At 35.9% G+C, this 27,435-nt stretch overlaps 1 protein-coding gene across 1 annotated transcript in view; it reads left to right on the top strand.

The window, feature by feature from the left end:
* Karybeta3 (karyopherin beta 3) overlaps positions 1-27,435 on the top strand; it is an 83,284-nt gene that overhangs the window by 51,971 nt on the left and 3,878 nt on the right. Inside the window, exons 2-16 of the mRNA XM_067088372.1 lie at positions 6,688-6,837; positions 6,959-7,185; positions 7,437-7,638; positions 10,427-10,552; positions 10,656-10,823; positions 18,190-18,429; positions 18,606-18,785; positions 18,931-19,050; positions 19,244-19,462; positions 20,192-20,392; positions 20,536-20,724; positions 23,150-23,509; positions 23,620-23,877; positions 24,009-24,257; positions 24,422-24,580. Of these exons, the coding sequence (XP_066944473.1) occupies positions 6,688-6,837; positions 6,959-7,185; positions 7,437-7,638; positions 10,427-10,552; positions 10,656-10,823; positions 18,190-18,429; positions 18,606-18,785; positions 18,931-19,050; positions 19,244-19,462; positions 20,192-20,392; positions 20,536-20,724; positions 23,150-23,509; positions 23,620-23,877; positions 24,009-24,257; positions 24,422-24,580 (3,048 nt within the window). The remainder of the gene's footprint in view (positions 1-6,687; positions 6,838-6,958; positions 7,186-7,436; positions 7,639-10,426; positions 10,553-10,655; positions 10,824-18,189; positions 18,430-18,605; positions 18,786-18,930; positions 19,051-19,243; positions 19,463-20,191; positions 20,393-20,535; positions 20,725-23,149; positions 23,510-23,619; positions 23,878-24,008; positions 24,258-24,421; positions 24,581-27,435) is intronic.

Here is a 27,435-nt window from a genome sequence, read left to right as displayed (position 1 = left end):
ACTGTAGAGCAACGGTGTTTCTTGCTCTTCACTTGGCATTTGAGCTACACTATAGTATGGAATCATGAGTGGTTTTCTTGTCCCCCTCCCCCCCCCTTCCCCCGTGTACCATCTGGGTGTGTGTGTGTGTGTGTGTGTGTATCAGTGCCTTTGTTTATCCGACCGCTGAAGTTTTCTAAAGCACCATATTTTTAACATGTCAAAATGAGACTTCAGATTTGTTGTTTCACCCATAATGATGTGGATTCCACAGATGCGGAAAACTAAAATGTCAGTGGTAATGAGAGTTCAGCGTGGAAATAAGCTTGGCCATAACTAACGTGAAGTAGACGGGGTGGAGACTTGAGATTCGACAAGCAAACTCATTGATGTTATAAGAATCGGCCTTCTTAATATAGAACTTTTATAGTTTGAGAAAAGTGATTATATATATATATATATATATATATATATATATATATATATATATATATATATATATATATATATATATATATATTATATAGTGTGTGTGTTTGTGTATGAAGGAGGGGTAAAGGTAAAGAAAGAATTGAATATCCCATAGAAATGTTTGTCATCTATTTTTCAGTTTTCCTTTCATTCTCTGGGTATAGTGCGTAAACATGACTTTGCTTCTACTTGATTAATTCAAACAGTTTGCGAACGTAAAGGCTAATCAGTGCATTCTAAATGACCAAGTATTATATAGTCATTATTAATAATGTGGTAAATCACTACCTAATTGATGCTTCTTTTCTAGGCGTAACCAAAAAGTTTTATCATACATTTTTCTCATAAATGATTAATTTTGCAATTCGGCTGTAGATTTGTTCTTTATTAGGTGAGTGATACTGTGCCATGGCCCTTGTAACTGGCGGTGGTTTTAATAGCAGTATCCTTCAGATTGCCTGAAAGATGCGTGAAGGACTATTTTCGTTGTTGGTTGTACGTTCTTGGGTAATTTATAGTGTTGCTGTTGCCATACGTTAGCTGTAACCGATTTATTGTCATCCATCATGCGATGATGAGAACAGCTATGTCTTGTATTTTATGAACCTGAAGAAAGTTTCGGGCTTCAACGGTCTAGCCTCGTTGTGCACTGTCCGAGGCTGGTGATGGTGGAGTGGACGTTGTGTTCAAGGCGGGAAGGATGCCCCCCACCCCCCACCCCTCTCATATTCCCCCGAGTATGTGACGTGGTGGCGATGGATGGTGGCTGGTGAGATGGTGGGGGTGAATCTCCTGTTGGGTTGCTGGTGTGTAGCTCGTGGGAAGGATGAGTGTATTGGATGAAGGGATAAGGGTGTAATAGGATAGGGATGGATTGAGTGGATAGTGTATCTCTCTCAGATGTTTTTGAGACCAGTTTGGCTAATGAATTAGTGATGGCTTGCAAGTTGTTGAAATTATTGATGCTTTTGAGTGTTCAGGCTGAAATTTAGATTGGCTTCGTGATGTCCCGGTAGCTTTTGAAAGAGAAAGTAAGTTGAATTTTCAAGATTTACTGGAAACCTGGAGGTAGTAATGGTAAAGCTCAAACTCCCCAGTAATTTTCTCTGCAATTTGGAGAGATTACTATCTTCATTGCTGTCTTCCCTTTTGTATGTTAGCAATCTGGCACACTTTGGATTTTTTTCTTTGGTTATACTTCTCAACAGGGATTATCGCAGCTTTTTTAAATTTTTATTTATGTATATTTTAAATGTTTATGAAATTATTTGTTTCTACCACCGTAAGGGAAGCAGCTATTGGCTTGAATTGCTGCAGGATGTTTATGGGTAAGTTTTCACATAATATGAGTAATAATTCGACAATATTTATTCTGAAATGAGATTCTGAATTGTTTTTAGGGCTTACAGTTCAGTTTACGTATGCATGTGTCACGAATGTGAAGATGCATACGGGTACGTGTAAACTCCATCCCAGCCATCGACACCTACCCATCCCCCCTCCCCCTTCTTGTCATCGGCCACATGGCGCCGTCGTAGCTAGAAAGCTGTTCTTTTTCCCGCCGGCTTGAGGGATCGGCTTACGGGTGTTGTTGACTTTCCAAAATTCCACTTTTTTTTTTTTTTTTTTTTTTTTTTTTTTTACTGCAAATCCTGGGAGTGTGATAGCTGTTAACGTACATTAATTCCAAGGAGTCTTGCTGGCATTGTAATGGCCTTGTAAGTAAAATGTAAGACATCATTGTTTATTCCTAATGATATAAAATTAAATAATGGAACATGCCCATCGCGCCGCGCACGCTTTAGCAAACACGCAACTGCATGGATGACACACACAAGTAATTAAAGATTGAAAGGGTGGTTCCCATTGTAGACCATAGCTGGGGTACACTACAGACATTCGTTGCCGTCAGTCAGAAGTGAGCCCAAGCCCGCGTATTTTGGACGACGTTTGTAATGAGTGGTCGATTTGGTTTAAGTCGGCCTTATGTTAGCAATGGGCCCCGCCCAAAATGTGGCCAAGTGCGAAAGGGCTTATAAGACTGATTTTAACCACTGTCGCCATTCAACAGAGACGCCTCTGTGATGATATTAGCTATTAATTAATTTATTTATTTTTGTAGAAACATCATCGTCATTATCACTGCTGATATATGTTACCAGATGTCCCACCGTATTTTTACTTGCCGCCTTTGGCCAAGGGCCTGTACTGAGGACAGCTTAATGTAAACCTATCAACCAACTCGAATTCGTGATCCGTTTTAGTATTTATGACCTAATGAACAATAATAACGGGGAGAGATTGCCGGAGAGCAGGTACAGGACAATTCTGCTTAGATATTAAGTAGAAAATGGGAAAATTTCATATACAACTGGATTTATCTAGAAAAGACCTCAACGGGGGTTGGGGGGGGCGGTGAGGCAGTGTGTGAACTTGCACATTTGAAACATGAAGAATTCATGAACGTGTCTTGTGTCGTCTACATTGATTCTGCCTCTCGCTCTGTCTTCAAACATATTTTGTCTCGAAAACTTGATTAGAAAATAAGTCCACTTATACATTGATCTTGATGAATCATAACGCTTCCTTATCAGCTGCTGTGTACCTGCTTTCTTTGAGATGGTTAGACGAGTAATTTTTTTTGTTTTTGTTATGTCCTTGGAAAAAAGGTAAATATTATTGATCCATTAGATGCTTATGTAATTTATAGTGATGGTGAGGGGAAACTATAACGGTGTTACGATATAGTGAGAGGGTTTCTCTATATATGTTTTAGTAAATTATCAGCCCTTGATTATGTATAAGAAAAAAAATATGGTGGGATGGTACACTTTGGTGTCATACCAAACCAAGAGTTGAGGGAAAGCTGTTAAGTAACTGTTGTTCTTGGGGTTATTGGGGAAGCATTGGGAGGGGATGAGGATGAGGTACACTGGTCAGAAGGAAAAGTCCGGAGAATGCCGAAGGTCTAACTTGATTTACAGCTCAACCTCTTATTTCCTTTAGTTGGAATTCTGTTATGGCTTTTTCTTCTCTCTTGCAGTTTCGTAGTCGTCAGTATGTGAATTAAGATTTTGTGTTCTTACATACAACACGAAAAACAGTTTAGCAAGAACAAGAGTAAGGGTTAGCGTTCGTGGCGGGTGGTGGTAGGGAGGGTTTTGTTGGGAGCCCTTGTGGAGTGGGGTAGGTAGAGACCATTCGGTTCATGGACCTCTTTGTAACCCAGTGAGGGGGTTTTGGCGCGAAGTGAATTTTTTCTTGTCACGTGGTTGTTTCGCTACGTTTAAAGAATTATTTGATAGTTTTATTTTGGCTGATTAAACATTTTGATACTTATAGGGGTTTCATGGGATACGCAAAAGTGTGCTGTGTCCAAAACATAACTTTAATGAAAAAAGGGGGAAAAAATTCTGATGTGGCATCAGCACTGCGTGATCTCCCTCGCTGCGACCAGTGTTACTAAGGTTCCTCATTATCAAAAGTTTTTGTTTTCTAAAGTGTCTAAGTTGTGTTTCGGTTTTAGCTTTTGCATTTATAGTCATTTACAAGTTCCTTATGCCAAGTTCTCCTTCCGACAAGAATGAACTGAGGCTTCAGTAGTCATCAGAATTCGGATTTGTTGAAAGCAAGTTGGTATGACTGAGTCAGCTCTGAGTTTTGAAGGTCAACTTCGACTCGGAAGATGACGGCGGAGTGTTGGAGAGAGAGAGAACCCTAGTACTTTTCCTTGTTGATTTTTATCACTAAAAGCTCTTGTACGCGTATTTCTGGGCTTTATCAGAGACTGCTTATATTCCCAAGAAATGTTATTGTAGGCCCACATTCTTTATAAAAACATGGCGCTTCTACACGGCATTAACGTCCCCAAGTGCGCTGGTGGCGCTGTTTTAAACAAAAGATAGTTTTAGTCCTGACTCCTTTGGGTCGTCTACTGTAAATATTTAGCCGATGCATGTACATAGTTATATCCAATATATATATATATATATATATATATATATATATATATATATATATATATATATATATATACAAACAAACTTGATTATATTTTTTACCTAATCTTTTTTTAAAGCTGAACGGTTTGTTTTGTCATAAATGCGTTGGTGTGGAACTGCAGTTAAATTGCTACAATTTGGTGTGCCTTGCTTCCACGTTACATGTTCCATCTTGAAGTTTTGTTAAATGTAAATAAAAAAATATTGGCGAATGCTCCCTTTCTCTTCAAGTCTCGTAGCTAATGGGAGTGCGACTTCCTCAGAACTGAACTGGGTGAAGGCTTGACATTACAGTAGTATGGATCCTCTTCTAAAGAGTTAACTTAGTTGCTAGTAGACCCTTGTGGGTCACAGTTGGGATAGATGTGGGATTTGGGGTGAAAATAAGGCTGTTCTGTTTTGATGTATGCCATTAAGCGGAATGGCCTGTCCTTGACAAGATCATTCTCTCTCTCTCTCTCTCTCTCTCTCTCTCTCTCTCTCTCTCTCTCTCTCTCTCTCTCTCTCGTTTTCAAGTCTAATTTTAAATTCCCTCTGTAGTATGTTCATGAAGTAGGTATGGAAAAGTAATTATTTCCAAAACCTAACTAGTCTTCCTTAATGCCATTATGAATATTGCCCCTTAGTAAGATGTGATCGTGACATTGGAAACACCAAGGGCAACTGTGCACATTATTGTAAGGTTTCTGTGCCTGTCAATTACTGTACTCTGATAAAAAAAATATAAGGCTACTGAATGCGTTAGCTCTTTCCTTTCTATTAGCTATTTTTAGCAGCGTGTTTCCCCAGAATTATCATAAGTCACTTTGCATAAACATCCAGAATTAGCTGACAATAATTACTATACCATGAATGTATATTTGTAGTGTAGGCTAGGCTACCATACTCGTATATGTATACATGGTACCGAGTACCCTAGTGTAGGCTAGGCTATGTTTGAGATACGTTTTGGTATTTCTTTTCCAACAAACTTTTTTTTAACCTAATCCCACTGTATAAGCATTTTTAGTTTGTTTTGTGTGTTCGAACTATCCAAATAGGCAGTTCTGAGTGTTTTTAGAAGCGTTCTAAGTATTCGCTGGTCTTAGCTAATGGGGGGAGGGTGTGTGTGGTATGCATTCCCCACGAATGCGGGGGGTTTACTGTAGTGACACAAATTTTGTCATATACAGTACTCAGATTTGATAAGTACTTTAGAAGCTATTAAAAAATTTAATATCTTTCATCCATTAATTAAAAAAGTTCAGGAGTAGCTTTTTTGTATCTATTGTTGGCATAAATCAGTCTCTTTCTGTTGGGTCCCTTTTCATGTGGGGATTTGTGGAAATGAGATGGCAGACAGCAAAGTGAAAGCTGCTAGTATTTTATCATCTCTTATTTTAAAGTGTATAAAAATTTTTAACGATATTTAATTTTTTACTAATATACAGTATCTATTACATCATACAGAATTTTAATGAATTTTTTATTGTATATCACATCATATGTTAAACTTCATATTTTTTTTTATTTATTGGTCACATCGCTTAAAATTATTTATATATCGTTTCCTTCGCTAATTCATAAATTCATTTACCTGAACATAATTTATTTTCTCTTCTTTACAGCACTGAATGGCCTTCTTGGCCCCAGTGCCTTGGCTTTTGCCCTAAATATCACATCCATCCGTCCATCCATAGTTTTTGAGAACGCTAAGATGAATAGTGACACTCCTGATGCCTTCAAGCCCAAGTTCAGCCATAGGAAGGGGGTGACATATAAAAATAACATGTAAAAATAACTGAAAACGACAGATATTAGTGTCTTATCCAAAGTTTTCGAGGTCACTGACATCACTAGTGACACTCCTGATGCCCTTTAAGTCCAAGTTCAGCCCCCCGGGGGGGTGAGAAGCGGGTGACATGTAAAAATAAATGAGAACGACAAATATTAGTGTCTAATCCATAGTTTTTGAGGTCACTGAGATGAATACTGACACTCCCGATGCCCTTCAAGTCCAAGTTCAGCCCCGATAGGAAGGCGGGGTGGGAAGGGGATGACATGTAAAATAACAGATATTAGCGTCTAATGTCAAAAATGCTGGGCAACTGTCTTTTTAGAGAGAGAGAGAGAGAGTGAATTTTATTGTCATTCAGAGTTTTCACGGGCAGTGCTGGATTGGTCAGCTAGTGTGATATATATATATAGTTATAGAAATTTTAGAGTTCAATTTTAATTAAGGTTTTTATCTCCACAGAACACTTACGACCAGATTGCGCCGAGCACAAAGTTTCAGTTCCTTTTAAGCAATGTTGTTGACAAGTCAACCAGCGAAGATGCACGGACAATGGCAGCTGTCCTCCTTAGAAGGCTCCTTACAACAAACTTTGACGAAGTTTTTCCAACTGTAAGTAAAATTGTTTTTATACATTCAGCATTATCTCTGTTTTATATTTTGAATTTAATCTTGGTTTTACCATGAAGAAGAGTTTCATCTCATCATTTTTTTTTTTTTTTTTTTTTTTCAGTTACCACAAGAAACACAGGCTCAAGTTCGCTCACAGTTGCTTGCTTCCGTACAGCAGGAGGAAGATGGAAATATGCGCAAGAAACTTTGTGACATAATTAGTGAGTTAGCACATAACATGATTGATGATGAAGGCAACAACATGTGGCCCGAATTTCTTCAATTCCTATTTGAGAGTGCTAGTTCACCTAACATTAATCATAAGGAAATAGCTCTCACATTATTCAGGTATGCATTAATAATTAGACTCTTCATGTTTACAAATAGTAATAAAGACTTGCCAGATACGTCTTCCATGGTCAAATACATGTGTCCCTCGATCTGCTCATGCTTACAGGGTTATTGAATACTGTATTTCAGTTGCTTTGCAAAAAGCTCGTTGGTAAATTATAAAACTAAATTTTGTGTATGTTATTTCCAGTTCTTAATTTCCTATGACATTGGTGAGTTGTGATGATTTAGTTTTTTATGTTTTTCAGCTTGGTCCCAGGTGTTTTTGGTAATCAACAACAACAGCATTTGGGCATGATAAAGGCAATGTTAACATCATCCCTAGCAGATTCTGCAAACCCCCCTGTCCAAGCATTGGCCGTTAAAGCAACAGCAGCATTTATTTTACTCCATGACAATGAGCCTAACATTCAGAAAAATTTTGCTGATCTTCTTCCAGCTTTCCTCCAGGTAAACCATTGCTATTCTTCCCCTTCATGGAAAGTGACTATTATGCTATAAATGCTAATTGTTTATCTCTGTACTGTATAATGACATTTTGATAGATACTGAGAGGAAGTTGCTAAGGAGATTCAAATGATATGACCAGATTCATACTAGAACATTAATTTGAGTTATGCTCTTACAATGACAAATATTTTACAGCACCTTTACCTGTCCTTGAAACTTCACATTGAAGAATTTTTTTTTTTTTCCACTGGCGGTCATTGTGACCTCTCAAGGTTCAAGTATTTAAGTCTCCTGTGATTTGTTCTTACATTGTGCAAGTTTGTCCTGAGGATGAGGAAAAAAAAGAAACCTTTTTTATTTTTTGCTGTTTCTTGCAGTGTTATAGATGACACTGTCTTCATTATTCAGTACAAATTCACACATTCATGACTTTAGCCCTGTCATTATTTTTGTTCTTAACACAATTTCTTGTCATTAAAACATAGTTTGTTCTATCCATTTTGAATGTAAGAATGGTAGTTTTTCTCCTTATGAGATATGAGTTGTAAAACAAGCTCATATCTATATATGAAACACAAGCTTGTACCTATATATGAACATGAGCTTCAAAACTTTGATTGTATTACATGACAGTTTAAATTTGAACAATAAAGCAGCATTAGCAATGCTCAGATCATGCAGTTTCTGAAAATTTAGCAGACTGAGATACATGACTAATCCATAAAAAGAATGCACATTTTTAGTAAGCCTGTTCAAATAAGTGTAAATTGTATTGCATACTGTACAGTTTAAAAAGACCTTCAAACTCTTATACTAGGTATGATACACAGATCAATTGGGACTTATTAGTTAACGTTCCTGACTGTGCCCTTATGCCTTACTATCATCCTCATTAGCTTTCGACCTCTACGAGGCAACTTCACTCAAAATCAAGCAGTATCTCATTGATTGTTATGAATCGTAGATAGGGCCATCCAACCTGTACCCATTGGCCAAAGGGGGCTCATTTGACTTTATTGTGATCCACCTCTAATTGATTGATTATACCTAGAACTGGCATTACAACACCATCACTGAGATAAGAAGTTTACAGTTCTTAAAAAAAAAAAAAAAAAATTAACATGCTGGTTGCACTTGAGATGGTGCTGATAATGAACAACTGGAAAAAAAATAATTGCAGTAATATGCAAAATCGATGATAATCATCTTGATAGTATAATAATACATTTTCATTCAAAAGTATGCCTGTAAATTAGTCATGGCAGTGCTAATACCTACAACCTTGAATATTTCATATAAAATATTTTGATGGCCTACTGCTTTTGATTTTATATAGCTTGCTCAACTAAATAAATAACCAATTTTTGTGCTGAGAGAAGACAACAATAAAGAAAAAATGACAAAGCATTAGACAAAATCTATCCAAAATATAAAAGTCCTTTAGATGAAGTGAGGTACTCTATCTCAGGAGATCATCATGTGATGAAAAATTAAGTTGAAAAATCTAAAGCAGATGCCAAAGTATTTGGTATATCTATATGCTGAAAGTTCCTGTTGTAGTCAAATGCACTACGTAATTCAGGTTGTCCATAGGTGCAGAGATTCAAGGCAACCTATAATGTTGTCAAAAGGCAGCCTTTATTAGTGACAGAATTATAGTGAAATGTCATAAACAGTTATGTATGTAATCTGAGAACATTTTCAAAGACATCAGTATCATGTGGACACATGAATAACATTAATTAGACCAATTGTGGAATATTGTTTGATAGTTTTGTCTAACCAACAGTTTGTGGGAATTTACGTAATCTGCAAGGGGAAAATAGAACACAACCATTGTTCATGCTAAACAGAAAGAATGAAATACTGTACAGTATTCAGTAGCATGAAGGCAGTAAAATCACCTGAGTAGTGTTGAGTGTAGGCACGATGCTACAAAATAGTTGACATCCAGAAAACCAAGAAGAGTATGATTTCAAGCTGGCCAGCAGTTGAAGCCAAAAGCTGGCATTGTGTGCTCTGAATCCCATTGTACACTAACCATAATCAGCCAAAGTTGCTCTTGGCTTTTGATATGTGCACCGACTTCTAACCCATGGACCCATAAAATAGTCTTCCTTGTATATTAACTGTCGTTAGTTAGTCAAAGAGTGCATATGTTTGAAAATAAGTTATAGAATTTCCTGGAAATCTGCTGGACAAGCCTGGTCATTATTTCTGTGAATTCAATATAAGGTGAAATTGTAATTTGATCTGAAGCTGTGTATCCAGTTTTCAAGTCAATTCCAACTCCATTCTTTCAGTGGTATACAAATATCTGAATCAAGCTAAGGGAGCACCTTCTCAGTGTTATGCCATTCCATGTATACATGGAGCCAATCTACTGTCAGTTCTTCTCTTTCTCATTGCTGAAGGTTTTTTGCAGTTTACCTTTGGCCCCAAGCTACACCCACTTTCTAGCCTTTTGCTTTTATCATGCATCTTTGCTACCATTTTGCTGTCCAACATCTTCAACTGTTACTTCACATTTCAACTAGGATTTTCTTTGAGTCTCACCTTCAGATTGTTCTACTTCATATATATTTTTTGGAGCTCCATCATGGTATTTAATCACCCCAACTCCTTTTCATTGTCTTAAGAGTTCAGGGCCTGAAAGTGCTCCAGTGTTTGCCTGTATAACCTATTACACACAGAAACACATTCTCTCTCTCTCTCTGGTGATTTAGCAAGTGAAACTGTAGGACAGTTAAAAAGTACTTATGTTTTGATGTGTAATTATTTATTACAGATAATAGCAAATAGCATACAAGCTGGTGACGATGATGCTCTTTTGAAGTGCTTGGTTGATCTTGCTGAAAGTTGCCCCAAGTTTTTGCGCCCACAAGTTGAGGCCATTTTACAGCTGGCAATAAAGGTAATTTATTCTGTTGATTTTTGTTGTTGATTGTTCTTATAGCAGTTATATCTGTATTGTATTTGATTAAGTATTCTGTGTTAATTTTGCTCTATTATTGCAGGCTCTACCTGATCCTAGTGTAGGTGATGCCTGGAAGCATTTATTGCTTGAAGTGGTGGTAACATTAGCAGAGACTGCACCAGCCATGGTACGGAAAGCTGGTGCAAAATACATGACAACCCTCATTCCACAGATGCTCAACATGATGACTGACTTGGAAGATGAGGAAGTAAGGATTTAGTTTTCTTTTTGCCCAGCCATTTCAATTACCACTTTTCATTGCCTTACTGTTGAGTGGCTAACTGTGCCTCAGTGAATTTCTTGTTTTCTTTGGACTGGACTTTTGAAAAGGGCTTCACGGTGGCCTAACCTCAAATTCAAAATTTATAGTTCAATAGCTCCTGTGGCCTTTTTTTTTTTTATTATTATATATATATATATATATATATATATTTTTTATTATATATATATATATATATATATAACACCCAGAACACAAGATTCCAAGCATTTAGACATCCTACATACCATATGTATTATTTACCATAAGCATAACATGTCACAGGCAGGTTTAGAATGTATTTTGGGTATACTTGGACCACAACTTCTGATGTCATGAAGTGGTTCTATGGGTGACTGACCATTTATCAATTTATTAATTTATTTATTTTTTCTTTTGTAATAAGTGTGATCTCTTCTTTATGTATTTCCCATTGCCACCTCTTACTTCCTAATGAACATCATATTCTTTGGAAGCTTGAATTTCAAGTCGGTGGCCCTTGTGGGCTTGCTCCTTATGAATAGATTTCACTTTAATAATAATTATAATACTAATAATAATACTGAATTACAATTTCATTTCATCATATTTAGTGTGCTTTTGAATATTTTGTAGAGGTGAAAGTATTGATGGTGTTTCTTCAAGAATGGTAAGGTTAGAAATGCATGCAAAATTAATTGAATGATGAACAAATCTCTCCATATACTAGTAACCTCTCAATTATCCATATTCAAATTATCTAGACATCAGTGTTATTTGAAAGGTCTGCAGCACCATTATAGACAAAATATATACAGTAATCCCATGATTGTCAGAGCCAAGGGCCCAGCAGATAATGGTAAAATTGGGCAAGGGCGAGTAAAAAAAATCTGTGGGTGTTCAAGGGCACCTGTGCACCCTTCCCCACCTAACCTTGTCAATACCACTTGACTGAACACAATATGCTTGTAAACAACAACCAACACACTTTAAACTGACAACTTTATGCAAAAGGCAATTATCTGCTTTCTCCCCCTATATTTGTAACAAAACATACAGCATAAATACTTGAAAAAATGCAACCTCTTTGCCTCTCTCGTAATAACACAATTCTGTTTCCTGCAACCTTCAAGGTTGTATCATCATTTATGTATGTTTATACAGCAACTTTCTTACTATTTCTTAATCAGTTGTTACCATATTGTATTACCATACTCAAGATACAAAATATGTTTGTGAACTATTGACCTAGGCTAGATGTTACTCTCATTATGCATTTACATAAGTCAGATAGGCTATTACAGCTCTATTTAAGATAAAAGTAGTGGTAATGAAACATTTTATTTACTGAATCAGTTTGTACTGTATTATTTTCATGGTATCACACTATGTATAAAAAGATGATCATCCACCAGGATCAGCTGATTGAGCTTACTAGCAAAAGAATTAGGAGAATAATTTTTTAGTTGCTAAAAGAAGCAAATGTATCACAGGAGTTATTTTTATTTTTCTGAATAAATGTAAAATGGGTATACAAAGGTAAACTAACATAATTTGTTACATAACATAATTTATTAAAATAAAATTATAAAATTGCAAAGAGCCGTTTCCCGAATCGCGTTTACATTGTACTTGATGTTTATGTCAGTTTTTTGGTAAGTGGTGGTTAATTATGAGAGATGGTATGAATTGTTACAAAAGCCTAAGTGTTTGAAAACCTAGCCAAATACAGTGTACCAAAAATGAAATTTGCTCTACAATCATAGCCGAGTACAGTATGATCTACCTGATGAAATGAAATTCGTTCAGTAAATAAAGTGTTTTTATTTTCAGCCTTAATTTGTATAACAAAGAGATGGGATTACCAAGGGGTATCAAAAATGCAAGCAGCATGATACACGAGATATGTATACAGGTAGTGTTTGAGTTACGATAATTCGCTTTTACGCTGGGGTTAGCAATTAATATCGATACAACAATATTTTTAAATTATGCATTTTTAAATTTCACGCGCGACTGGCACAGGCAACAGCGTACAGTCAGCCAGCTTACGGTGTACGATACGTTAGCCCAAGAGGCTGGAATAGGTACATCAATTCAATGAGCCGACCTCACTTGCTCTCACTGTATAGGAAGTTAAAATAGGTCAGTGTTCGTTTGCGATTTTTGTGCGTTTGTAAGTAAACTCTAAAGCTCAAATTTGTATCAGTACAGGTAGTGCACGAGTTACGATAATTCGATTTCGAATATTTAGAAAGTATTTTTAAATTTCATGCGGGTGCAGGCACCAGCGTACAATCAGGCAACAAGAGAGGCCAACTTACAATAGACCAACTTCCTTTCCTCCACCTCTTTATTCCAACATCTTGTTAATAAAGTAAAAGAGAATGATAAAAGTACTGTTAGTAACGTTATACTCTTGCGTAAATGCGTACAGCCATAAACAACCGAAAGAGAAACTGTTGTTTTGCTAATAAGCGAATTGGATAACTACAACTGTTTTGCTTGTATTTCAACTGTCGTACCGTTAAACAATTACCATAGTTATGTTACAAATGACATTAAGTACAATAGGACCGATATATTTTTACATTATACCCTCATTCGCTTTGGAGAAAAGATTGGCAAGTTTTAGCTGAAGCTGAGAAAACAATGTTCAAGCTGCTAATGACTGTAAATTATCATGCATTGACAACATGGATGAAACTCAACCGTTAGTAAAATTGGAGAGAAAGTATTTTAATCAAAACTACTGGGCATGAAAGAACACACATTACTGCTGTTTTCATGCTGATAAAAGATGAATACGTAAAACTCTCATTATGATGAAATCAAGAGAAAATAGCAAAAGGAATCTTGATATTTTGAACACAAAACAAACATGCCCCCAAATGGCCAGCTGCCAATGTCATCTATTAATGAAAAAAATAGCTAAATTAATATCACAACGAGACGTATTTAAGTTATAGTTCGACTTAAAAACACTTCGTATAATGAAAATATCCTTGTCCCATATAAATAAAATATCTAGAGATTCGTTTATGCTAAGTAGAAGCAAGAAGAGTGCTCTGAACTGATTTAAATATGGTAAAATAAACTTACCACGCAACTGACCTCCTAATCAAAACATTGATCGGTAGGATCGCAATTTATAATATAAAAGCAATATAAGAATACATACAATATTATTGGATACATAACTTTTTAAAAGATCCATGGAAAAGATGCACATTCATTATGTTGATGTTTGTATAATACGATGTTAATGTATGAATGTAGAGTACAATATAATGTAGGCTAGGCTACTGATGGACTAAGCCGTGTTTGTTATTCAATTTCTCTTTATACTGAATTATCATAAGTCAGTCTGCATTGAACCTGGAGAATTAGCTGATATTAATAATTGCTATACTGTACTGTATATGTATAGAGTATACTGTGTAGTGTAGGCTAGGCTACCATATATGTATAGATGGTACTGATTACTCTAGTGTAGGTTAGGCGATATTCAAGATACAATTTTAACAAACAATGGATTTTTTGGAACCTAACCCCATTGTAAGTAGGGCAATACCTGTACAATAAAATCATTTTTTTTGGGGGGCAAAATTTTAAGGGTTGCTTGATACAAGAGTCTCCCTCCCTCTCTCTGTCTACACTGTATCTTTTCTTTCTTTTCCACTTTACTTTTCTTCCTTTTCTTTTGCTTTGTTACAGTACAGAAACATATTTCATTTGCTTTACTCATTTTTCCCTATCATGGAAACTGTTTGAGTAAAACACCCTGTCTTTACATCTTTAGCACATATGGCATTTTTCAATGATGACTGTTCAAAGCAAATTCATTTTAAGAACTACTATAATGTAGTTGATCATTTTCTGTTTTATTGGCATTAATGATTTTTCATTTCACCCTGTAATTGTTTGTGTTTACGTCTACATGTGGCATTTCGTCGATGTTGGTGTCACCATCTTGATATAGTGTGTGCATTCTTGTGTGTATCATTATTGAGATTTCTTATGTGATTACTGTAAAAGTATTTGAAATGCTAAGCTTGTGCCACCAATGCCAGCGAATGAGTGTACGCTTACATATTTACCTAATGCACATGATTGTGTTTATATTTTGGGTTGTAAAAATAAAAGATAAGAAAATACAGAGAAAATAGAAATGGGAATAACCTAAAATGTAAATAAAGTGAAGGAATGTGTGTGACTGTATAGGCGTTGGTGTAAGCAACAAGTCTCTCTCTCTCTCTCTCTCTCTCTCTCTCTCTCTCTCTCTCTCTCTCTCTCTCTCTCTCTCTCTCTCTCTCTCTCTCTCTCTCTCTCTCTCTCTCTCTCTCTCTCTCTCTCTCTCTCTCTCTCTCTCTCTCTCTCTCTCTCTCTCTCTCTCTCTCTCTCTCTCTCTCTCTCTCTCTACAGTACTACAAAACAAAATGCAGAAAAATCATAAGCATAAAAAATAAGCAAATCAAGTGTCTACCTGACCCTCTTCACCTATCCAACACTGCATCCCCACCCCCTTCCAGCCAGGGAAACTACTCCCCAGCTTAACCCGCCTTCCAAAATGGCCCCTTTAAGTGAGTTCCTCTACACAGCCTTACTGCCCCTCCTTTCCCATGGTGCATAGCCATCTGACCCACCCTTCCACCTTGGAAACTTCTCCAGGCCTTCCCCATCACCCAAACCCCTTTCTCAGTCTTTTTGAGAGAGTGAGCAGTGTTATGAACATTTTCCTGAGGCAGCACAGCATTGCCAACCATCAGAGAGCATAATTTTTTTTTTTTTTTTTTTACTTGTATCCTTGGGACTTGGTCACTGTTCCAGGTGTGTCGGATAATGGTGATCTGGATAATTGAGGGATTGCTATACTGGAATAAAAATTAAATCAATCTGTATGGTTGGCAACACTGTATGGGCAGAAGAGGTGATGGTAATGCTGTTTACAGTCATTAGCATACTGAAAAGGGTATTGTTGGTGGGTGTTATGCTGGGGGTAAGTTGGTGGGAGGAGGGCCCTTGTCTGCATGGGAGCTTTCACAACTATTATTGACTTAAAAATAACACCGTTATTATACTTAATTTTGTTTATGTCTTTTGAGTGGCTGAGAAAGATGCATCATTCCTACGTCATAGAAGCTTTGCTCTCTTGTTGGCTGCTGGTGTGTGTGTGTGGGTATCTTCCCCTTCTCACTTCTTTCCATCTCCTCACCTCCGATGGATAATGCCAGTGGTGACAGTGAATTTATGAGTGCATAAATTTGTAAACAAATTTATGTGAATATGAGTTATATTCTCTGAAGTTACAATACCTGGGAACTAAAAAACTTTAATAGATTACAACATAACATAGTTTAAACTGCCACCCCTGTTACATTAGAACTGTTCTTGGCCATTAGTGTGTCAGTTTGTGTGCATGTGTATGTAAGAGGTGCGAAAGAAACGAGCAGGTAAAAGTTACTGCTACTTTATTACAGATCCAGGCAGTTTATATAGCGGCTGACTGGCGCTGGACCGCGAAAGACAATGGCATTGAGCGTGACCTTAGGTCAAAACAATTAACAATAATATGTGGCGAACAAATACAATTTACAATATAGAAACATACAGAACTTCAATATGGATACAGTCTTGATGCCTGCGAATAAAGAAACATACGATACATAAATTATGACAGATGTACAAATACGTATAAAGTTGAAATGGTAGAAAATGCGTGACCTGGCACGTTTAGGCGTGACTAATTGAGTGTGAAGAAAATGGGAAGTCACCAAAGAAAACTTGCTCAGCGGAGACTTAATTATTGACGCCTGTGAAGCACTCCGCTGACGTCGATGTGGTGACTTTACATGTATATGTACAGTACACTAATTTTTTTGTATATGTACCCTTATGCATCACGTTGAGGTAAACTCGAGTACTCGCTTTTCTCTTTCTCCCTCTGGATTGTTCTTTACTTCTCTTTGTATGGTATTACACCATGTGCCTTATGTAACTATTGATGTTACAAGGCATGTTGAGAATTGCAAAGTATACCAAGGGTAAGAGGTTTTCAGTGGGGAAGTTGAAAGTGTTTTGTAGAGGGGTTAATGTTTGCAGTAAATTAATTGGGGGTTGAGGGGCCAGTAAGAAATAGTAGCTGTAGCCTGGATGAAAGGAAAAGTGCGCTACTCTATTGGTATATAAAAAGTATCCCCTAGTACAGGCAGTCCCTGGTCATCGGCTGGGTTCCGTTTCTGAGGGTGTGATGATAACTGAAAATCGGCGATTTTCGGGCCCGAAAAGTGCCGATTTTGGGTTAGCGCCTCTGTTAGGCATGTATTGGCACCAATACCCAATTATCAGTGCCAATAAGCGGAAATCGCCCGAAAATTGCCAATTTTCGGCGTAAGACAAGCGCCATAAAACCGGATCACTGTTAACCGGGGACTGCCTGTATACAGCAAAGACATTTGATAGTGTATGCACTATTGAATGTCTTTGCTGTATCCACCTAGTATACAGCAAAGACATTTGATAGTGCATACACTACTGTAGGCAGTGGAAACTTGTGTACTGACAGATAGAATGGAGAATATTTTTAAAAGTTGTTGTTATAGAATGTTAAAGTTCATGGCTTAAGTGCAGTGGGAAGATGTCTTGTCCTTGGGCTGGAGAATATATTGATATCAAAGATCAAGATGAGTATTATTATTATTATTATTATTACTCAGTAAATGAAACTTATTTATATGGAACAAGCCCACAGAGGCCATTGACTTGAAATTCAGACTTTCAAAGAATGTGGTGTTCATTAGGAAGAAGTAAGAGGCAGTAAAGTGAAATACAGAAAGAAGAGATTCCACATATCAAAAAAAAAAAAAAATAATAATAATAAATGGATAAATTGATACCGTATTAAAATGTAAGAAGAATAGTATTAGAGTAGTAATGTGTTGCATTTTTGCTTGAACTTCTAAGTTCCAGTTGCACTGCATCCCCTGGGAGGCTGTTCCACAGTCCAACTGTGTGAGGATTTAAGGACCTCTAGACATAATGAGAAGGAGATGAACTGTTTGTCAGGAAAGCAATGTATATGAATGAGGAGGAGATGAACAGTTTGTCAGGAAAGCAATGTATATGAAATTAGTAGGTCAAATGCCTAGGAAACATAATTAAAAGTATAAGTAGTGAAGACATACACCAAATTGCAAAGAGTGCAGGACAGCGGAGAGTGGAGAGTTCATTTTACATCAGAAGGAGAAAAGCCTACATGAAAACTTGCATGGTAATTAGTGTCAAATTATGCTTGGAAGTTGTGTGTTATGTTTATGAAATTATTTTTCATCTTCAGGACTGGAGTATAAGTGATGAACAAGCTGAGGAAGATAATGACAGCAACTCTGTTGTAGCAGAGTCGTCCCTTGACAGATTAGCGTGTGGACTTGGAGGAAAGACTGTTCTTCCCCACATAAATGCAACTCTGTCTCAGATGTTACAGAGTGAAAACTGGAAATGTCGACACGCTGCTTTAATGGCAATATCTGCTGTTGGTGAGGGCTGCCACAAACAGATGGAAAACATGTTACCTCAGGTTGGTTGAATTATTTATTTTAATACTGTGTTCTGAAAATATAATTGAAGGAAATACAATTATGGGTAAAGCTTTAAAGTAAGAAGATAATTATTATTAACTTAGAAGTAGCCAAACAGTTTTTAATGTGGTATTTAATTAGTAATGTAGATAATTTATGCGTTACTGTCTTTCAGATAATGGATGCTGTTGTCAGATTCCTGCATGACAGCCACCCCAGAGTACGTTATGCAGCTTGTAATGCCATTGGTCAGATGGCTACTGATTTTGCACCAGTTTTCCAAAAGAAATTCCATGAAATAGTAGTCCCAGGATTATTGCATGTTATGGATGACAGTGCAAACCCAAGAGTTCAAGTAAGTTAACAATTAGTATGACTTGATCCTATGAAATATATCTAGCTTATCCAAAATTTATGGCTAAATTGTTCAAAGATTATGGCTAAATAGAAATACCATTACAATTCAGTTATTGTGAGTAAGTTTTATTATTTTGTTCTAGGCTCACGCTGGTGCTGCACTGGTCAATTTCTCAGAGGTATGTCCTAAGAACATCCTGGCAACCTACCTACCTACCATCATTGCAAAATTGGAAAGTATCCTTGCTGCCAAGTTCAAGGAGGTAAGTTTTTAATCTCTTCTCTCTTGTGTACATGTGTAGACCTCTGTTAACTTTTAAGAAAGACCTGAGTTACATGTGTTCGAGCATTTTTTAATTTTTTATGCTTAAGTTTTTGCATTCCTTTGAGAACATTTTTAGTGCTAGTTCATCCATTTCCTATATATAATTTAGTGTCCCATTTTGTAATTTTCAGTTGATGGAATGTGGCACAAAATTAGTATTGGAGCAAGTCGTTACCACCATTGCATCTGTAGCAGACACAGCTGAAGAAAAGTTTGAAGAGTACTATGACCGTTTCATTCCCTGCCTGATGTACATCATTGAAAATGCCAATTCTCAAGATTTGAGATTGCTACGTGGAAAAACAATTGAGTGTGTGTCCTTGATTGGCCTTGCTGTTGGTCCTGACAAGGTAATGTGTTTTCCTGTAACAGATATTCAGATAATTTATATGCAGTGTTAGTAAGCCAAACATTTGAGTGGTAAAGTTACATAATGTTACCGAGTCTGAATCACAGACTGGTCAAATTGAATCTAGTGATTTATAGTCTTTGGATTTCTGTGGATGATTAAGACCATATTAAAATGACATTAAATTTTGTGCCATCTGTATTATGCATTACTTCTCTCATATTATAAGCCTTTTTGGTTACTGATACCATAGTTTTTTCTTCTACTGCCAATTTGTTGCTTGTAAATAACGATACAGAAAACAGAAATTATCTTATGATGATGCTAAATATTGGCTGTAAAAGAATTTAAAGAATTAAGTTGTGATCAGTAAAAAGCAATGTAACTGTGAGTAGTGTATCTTTTCCTCTTATTTTCATATCTTTTCCCTTTGTGTGCTAGCATACAATGGTAATTTTTAGTCTTAATTTTTAGTACTTTTCCTTATACTTCAGTTAATTGAGCTTAATTTTGTGAACACTCCAGGTTTGAATTTAGTCGTTTTACACAAAGCTTGTGTGTGTGTGTGTTTTTTTTTTTTTTTGGGGGGGGTCATTTTAATTTTTTTTTTTTTTTTTTATTGTTGTTGCATGCTCTTGTCATGTAGCTCTTGAATGATGTCAACATAAACTGACCCTCGTCCTTGTGCTTTTTTTGTCAAGTTTAACTCATTCGGTATTCTTTTCTTTAGTTCTTAGCTGATGCTGGGAAGATGATGGATCTTCTACTGAAAGCCCAAACTAATCAAGAGGAGATGGCTGATGATGACCCCCAGGTATCTTACCTTATATCTGCATGGGCTCGCATCTGTAAGATTATGGGGAAGCGATTTGAGCCCTACTTGCCCTTGGTAATGGGGCCTGTAATCAAGACTGCTTCTTTGAAACCAGAGGTAAGAAATGTTTTTTTGGTAATGGTATTGCAATAGCATTTTGTGAATTATTGGTAGAATTTCTTTATTGATCATGTTTGCAGTTTAAAAATGTATTTGATCTAGAACATTTATATGGATTTTTAATGTTGTTTTGCTTTCAGGTGGCTCTTCTTGATAATGAAGATATGAATGCAGTGGATGGTGATGATGAGTGGCAGTTTGTATCTATTGGGGAACAGCAGAACTTCGGCATCCGCACAGCTGGGTTGGAAGAGAAAGCTACTGCATGTCAAATGCTTGTCTGTTATGCCAGGGAACTCAAAGATGGGTTTGCCGATTACACAGAGCAGGTAACTTGTGATAATAGATTTCTTTGCTGAATGGACCAGATTGAATCTGCATATGCATATTAATTTATTTATTTATTTTTTTTTTTATTTATTTTTTTTTTTTGGGGGAGGAACTTAAAATGTTCTCACTTGTGAATTGTGAGCACTCATTTAATATAGGTATTTTATGTAAAAAGGAAAAAGAGTGTCTTGGCTTCAATCTGTTTAGTTTCCATTTGGATACTGTAACTTGGGTGAATTCAATAGGAAATAATGAGTTTTAAATATAGTGTCACAGGATCAAGTAAAAGAGTACTTAGATGAAATGGAGTACAGTATAGTATTAGAATTTTTTATGCTTTACTTGTGTAAGTAGTGTGTAAAGAAATCAAGACGTTGATTTTTTGTTAAAGAAAAATGTTTCACTCCATTTTATTTTAGATTTACTGTATGATGCTTAGTAATCAGAATCAGTGAAGAGTCTGTGGTAAAAGTATTTTGTTTTTATGAGAAATGGTTGATTCATAAACCATTTTTAACTGATATCACTTGTTCCTTGTTGGTCCCTAACCACCACCACAAACTTTCTGATAGGTGAAATGTTGATGACCATTATAGTTCATGCAAAATGTAACCCCCATAATTTCTTCTTTACAAACTTTTTTGTGAAAGGAATGCTTTTAGTGGCACATACTTTGGTCACTATTTGTACCACTTTTTAGTCTTTTACTTAAACTCCAGTGTTGCTTTTTTTTCCCTTTTTGGTTTTGCTGTCCAACTTCGCTATGACTTCTTAGTGTGACTGTTGGCTTTTCGCCCAGTTCCACCTTTAGATCCTTGTACTTCATCTCTATTTTCTGGATTCATTATCTTGCTTCCAACCACTCCAACTCCCTCTTTTTACCGTTGTAAGCTGTGAATGGCCAAATTGCCCCAGTAGTGGACTTGATAGCCTGAAAGGTTCAACAAAATTGATAAATCATGATCTTTACAAGAGGGACTTCATAAAGATGACTGCAGCATTAAGATAGATCGTTACATCAATTTTACTATTAGTGATTATGTAACATCTCTATAACCCATTATAATCAGTAAATGACAAATATATGGGATGAAATGATAATAACAATGAAAAAGTAATGACAAGAGTAATTTTGACTCATCTTAGAATTAGTCACTCTTATTTGGCACATGGACATTTGAAGAATAGCCCACATGATCCAATAACCTGTATGCTGTATGTATAGAATGTAAAGTTATGCTAACTGTTGTGTATGTGAATGTCAAGAATATCATTAATAACAAATGTCTAGTTTTGGAAGCAAATCATAGGAATTTTGGCAATCTCCATGGGCAATTAATCCAGTAATATATAAAATTTTTCCAAAGCAGCAATTTAATAGCTAAAATCTCAACTTTATTATTTGTAAGATAAATGTTTTGGGTTAACCTCAGTAGCTAAATAGATTACCTCAGTAGTTTGGTTTGCTTACTTGATAATAAGTAACTTTTATGTCAGCTGAAAAGGTTCTTCTAGTGATATATGCAAGATATGCATGTCAGTTACGAAATGTCTTATGAACTGAAAGCTATGGCCAAGATTAAAGCTGTTTACAAAAACTGAGAAACTTGTAACTATAATGTGACTTTTTGGCAAAGTCCTTACATTAAAAAACAAAAAAGTAAATGCATAATGACAGACATACCAACAATCTTATGGTTTACCTTTGTTCCAAGTTACACTAAAATATCTTGAGTCACTTGGGAGTTGTGATGACAAAGTTAGTGTGACCAACGGATAGATGGGCAAACTGACAGAAAAGCTAGGCCTGTCCACACTAAGAAACATCATTTGGAAACAAAGTTTATTAACTGTTTGCAAACACTTTTCACTGTATATTAGTTTCCCATCCAGAATGGAAAACATTTAGTGTTTCTTTGTGTATATATACATATACACATGTATGCATATGTATGATTATGTATGTATGTGTATATATACACAGTGTATGTATGGTTATATATGTGTATAAATACATTGTATATATGTAATGTACATACAGTATACATATACACACTGGTATGTGCATATGCATATGTACATATTTGTATTTACATATGTACATCTGTTTTCAATTCCACCAGAAGCAAGTCAGCATGAAATGCTCCTTTTTCTAAAAACTTCCTCACCCAGCTCGTTTTCTTTCTCTTATCCCTCCTCGAGTGCCTTAAAACTGCCAAGTAAAATACAGAGGCTACTGCACTAACAGGCATCTTGATGACAACTGAGGTCTGGACAGGAAACATCGTTTGCAAAAACTGTTTGCAATCTTTGTTTCCAAGAAACTGTTTGCAAACTTTGTTTCCAAGCAGTGTTTCCTAGTTTGGACAGGCCTTTATAAATACTATTGAGTCATGCATTTTTTCTTCATTTTACCCATTACAGGTGGTGAAACTTATGGTGCCTATGTTAAAGTTTTATTTCCACGATGGGGTACGAACTGCTGCTGCTGAATCTCTTCCATATCTCTTGGAGTGTGCAAAAATAAAGGGACAACAGTATTTATCAGAAATGTGGCAGTACATGTGTCCTGAGCTGTTAAAGGCCATTGAAACTGAACCAGAAAGTGAGGTCCTTTCTGAGCATATGTATGCCATGGCCAAATGTATTGAGGTCCTTGGCATGGGATGTCTGTCCAATGATCAGATTACAGAATTGATTAGAATTCTTGACAAGTCATTGAAAGAACACTTTGAGAGGTCTGTTAAGAGACAAGAACAACGAAAGGATGAAGACTATGATGAGGTGAGTTCTAGAAATGGAAAAGTATTTATTCATGGTTATATCCATATGCTCTTGTTTTATAAATTTTATCGTTAGATTAGTGCTTGATAAGTACCACATTTTATTTTCAGGTTGTAGAAGAGCAACTTTTGGATGAAGACGACGAAGATGTGTATGTATTAAGTAAAGTGGCTGACATCACCCATGCATTGTTTGCTGCTTATGGTCAGCACTTCTTCCCATTCTTTGATGCCCTCTTGCCTCATTTTGTCAAATTACTCGATTCTGCCAGACCATGGCCTGATCATCAGTGGGGCTTGTGTATTTTTGATGATGTAATTGAGTATGGTGGCCCAGCATGTGACAAATACACAGACCATTTCTTACAGGTGATTACATGCATACATTTCTGTAATATTCTAATATGTTTATAAAGTTTGGGGTAATTCTTTAAATTCTGTATCCATTTTTTTCAGTTATTAGTTAATTACACTAGAAGTAAAAATTTGTCTTGTTTCAGGCTTTGTTAGGATTTGTCACAGATAAACAAGGAGAAGTTCGTCAAGCTGCTGCATATGGCTGTGGAGTTTTGGGTCAGTTTGCTGGTCCAGGTTTTGCCCAAGTCTGTGCTCAAGCAATTCCTCTGCTAGTGCAAGTCATACAGAGTCCAGAGTCAAGGAGTGAAGTTAATTTGAACCCAACTGAGAACGCCATAGCTGCTGTAACCAAAATTTTGAAGTACAATTCATCCGCAATAAATGTAGATGAGGTAAATTATATGGCAGAGTTATTGTAATAATGCTGTGTGTGTTTTGAAAAGTAGCTGGATCACATCAAGAGCATTCCCATTGTTGATTTAAATTATCAGTTGTTACTTTTTCTCAATTATAAGGTTAAGGTTTCAGTACTTTATTAAAAGAAACATTTTTCCAGGTTATTCCATTATGGCTATCATGGCTACCAGTTTGGGAAGATACAGATGAAGCTCCACATGTGTATGGATACCTGTGTGACCTTATTGATAAAAATCACCCACTTGTTTTAGGCCCAAATAATGGTAATCTGCCCCAGCTTATGGCTGTGTTTGCTGAGGTAAGTTAAAAAAGTGGTTAAAGAAATACATACTCACTTTAGATGGTAGGCATGTAGTAGATTTTCCTTTAATTATACGCTTCCTAAAATATTTTTCGTAGTGCCAAAAACTTCAGTAGTTTTGTTACCACAACCTTCAAATTTTTATTGAATTTCATGCAGTTATCTTTGAGATATAGGTTTTTACTCTAGATTATTAATTGCGAGAAAATGGCAAGAAAAAATTATTGCTAATTTTGTATTAACTCCCACCTGTTTCAGTGAAAGAATTTCTTAACAGAAAATGGAAGTTACATTTTCATTTATTTGTTAACAAATGAAATGGACAAGAATCATAGAAAAGGTACAATAGAAGTCAGGAAACAAATGGAGTTTTGTTACATAAAAATAACAGTGATAACACTTGATACTCACAGGGTACATAGCTGCTTACAGTACATGTAGTATAAAATTGTTACATTAATATAAACACATTATATAGACACAACTACCAATTTTAATTTTATATCACAAAGTAGCTGACTACCGCTATAACAACTTACAAGGGTTCAGGATACATAGTGTACATTCATAATATATATATTAGTAATGGTTAAATAGTTATGTAAACTACTTGAATGTATATATTTACATTTGTACTCACTGTATATGAGAGTACAGGCTTAATAAATTGTAGATACTAGAAAATTTAACACTTAGTGAAAATAAGTATCTTTTTTATTCTGAAACTATACATTTCAGAAGTCTGTTTAAAAACAAATTGATTAAAAGAACGTAACTTTTCCCATAAGAAATAATGCAGATTAAGTAATCCATTCCAGGCCCCTCAGAATTGCACATTACAAAGCATTTTAACTCAAAATTTACAAGTCAAGTAAGAATACTACTTATACCAGTATAACATAACTACCCAGATGTATAAAATCACACAAAAACTGTATGTAGGCAAATGAAAATATAACTACTTCACCTGTACTAAGGTGAGTTGGTTTTAAGTGGTAGGTGGTGATGAAATATTGAAATATGTCAGATGATGATAAAGTAGTAAAAGCTGCAGTTATGTCAAATTAAAAACTTCAGGTAGCATCTCAAAAACCGATCACTTTAATGAATGCTAAATTTTATATAGTAATGAATTAGTAGAGTACCAACAAAATAAATCAGATCAAACCCATTGTTGGATTATGGCATGTTTTATTAAAAACATCTTTCAGGCAACCCCTGTGAGAGCCTAATCAATTAGCTCAGTGATTGGGTGAGACTGTTAGTTAATAATTCAAAACCAAAAGAATACCATTATAAGGCTATTTTATCCTATCTTCAAATTGGTCACACTTGTTTAAGGGGATCGGCCGCCTAAAAAAACCCAATAATCTTTAAAAAATTCGATTTGCTGAAAAAAATCCTATGGCTTCGTATAGGGTTCAAGAATGTGTCCACGAAATATATGCTAAAATTTGCCGTATTTCTCTAGTTATGGCCTAAAATGTAACAATAACTATATACCCATAAAACACCAGTAGCGCAAATGATTTAGTCTGGTATAGTTTTTCCGATATATATTTGAAAACTTCCTTTGAAATGAAATGTATAATGTCAATAATATCCTACTCGGCACCTTTTTAGTTATTTAGCCATGACAACGCACACGTCATACCATGAACGACTGTGGCCGAGAGTTGCCTATAAAAGAAAACGTTTTCATGCTCGCTAGCCTTGACTGAACTCTGTATTTTCTGCGGTGTTTTTGTTTTTTTCACCGTGCCTAAAAGGTCCAAGAGTTCACTTCACTTCTAGAATGCAGAAAAGCCAAGTGGAAAAGTCCAGGCGAGAAGTAGAAGAAAGAGTTCAAGAAATTAGTGCCACAGAGGGGAATGGAGCGACGGGAGAGAGAAAAGGCAGCGATCTCTGCTGACCAGAGACCAACCAATCCACCCCTAAACGCCTTTTTATTTGTTCGTCACTACCAAAGGGCAAAGATATTTTAGAAAAAGAAAGCAGTAGCTCAATAGGCTGAATTATAGACGATCCTGAAAATAAAATTATCATAATAAGTGAAGCAAGACTTGATGAATTACTTGAATTAATTAATTGTGAATATAAAGTAATTCCCAGGATCCATTTGGCAGGGATGGAAGACACAGCAACTATGATACCCTAGAGTAATACCTTGCAGCAAGATCAGACAGGGGGACCAGGAACCTAAAATTTATAAGAATGTGTCTTAGGCACATAAATAATCAATTAATATTCTTATTTATAATCATTTTGCATTAATTAATACCCAAAAATAAAAATTAAAACCATAGAATTAATTGTAACACAGTCTTTGAAGTCCCTTTTACTTTTTATGTAACTAAAACTTTGAAGGCCCGTTTCTCAAAACATGTAAGCCTTTAAAATGCATCTCCTCCTTAGTATTGGACCAATCTAAATGAAATTTTAAATATAACATGGGGAAACATGGTAGATTAAAACAAAGCCGGGAATTTTTAATATGTTGAGTTTCTGATTTTTGGCAATTTTTTCTGTAATTTTTTCCAGGAAAATTTCATAAAAAAAAAAAAATTCATATCTCGAAAAATAATTGAAAATAAAAAATCCCGGCTTTGTATCAAGGTCCATATGTGTTTTATGTGGTTCAAATCTCATCCCTTAAAACCAAAAAGCAAAGGAGGAGATGCATTTTGAAAATGGCCATTTTGGCGAAAAATGCTCTAAGCGTCACAAAACCTAAGGTCACTGAACCAAAATTTTTTCCCCAGAAGTTCCACACAATATTATATATCAACAACCTGTCGTTTGAAACCCAGCTTGTTTAACCTATGAAATACTTTTATGTAACCCAAATGACC

This window comes from Macrobrachium rosenbergii, chromosome 44, assembly GCF_040412425.1.
Source record: "Macrobrachium rosenbergii isolate ZJJX-2024 chromosome 44, ASM4041242v1, whole genome shotgun sequence".
NCBI classification, from domain to species: Eukaryota; Metazoa; Arthropoda; class Malacostraca; order Decapoda; family Palaemonidae; genus Macrobrachium; species Macrobrachium rosenbergii.
Note: the sequence above shows the minus strand (reverse complement) of the source record. Positions and strands in the feature narration are given on the sequence as shown.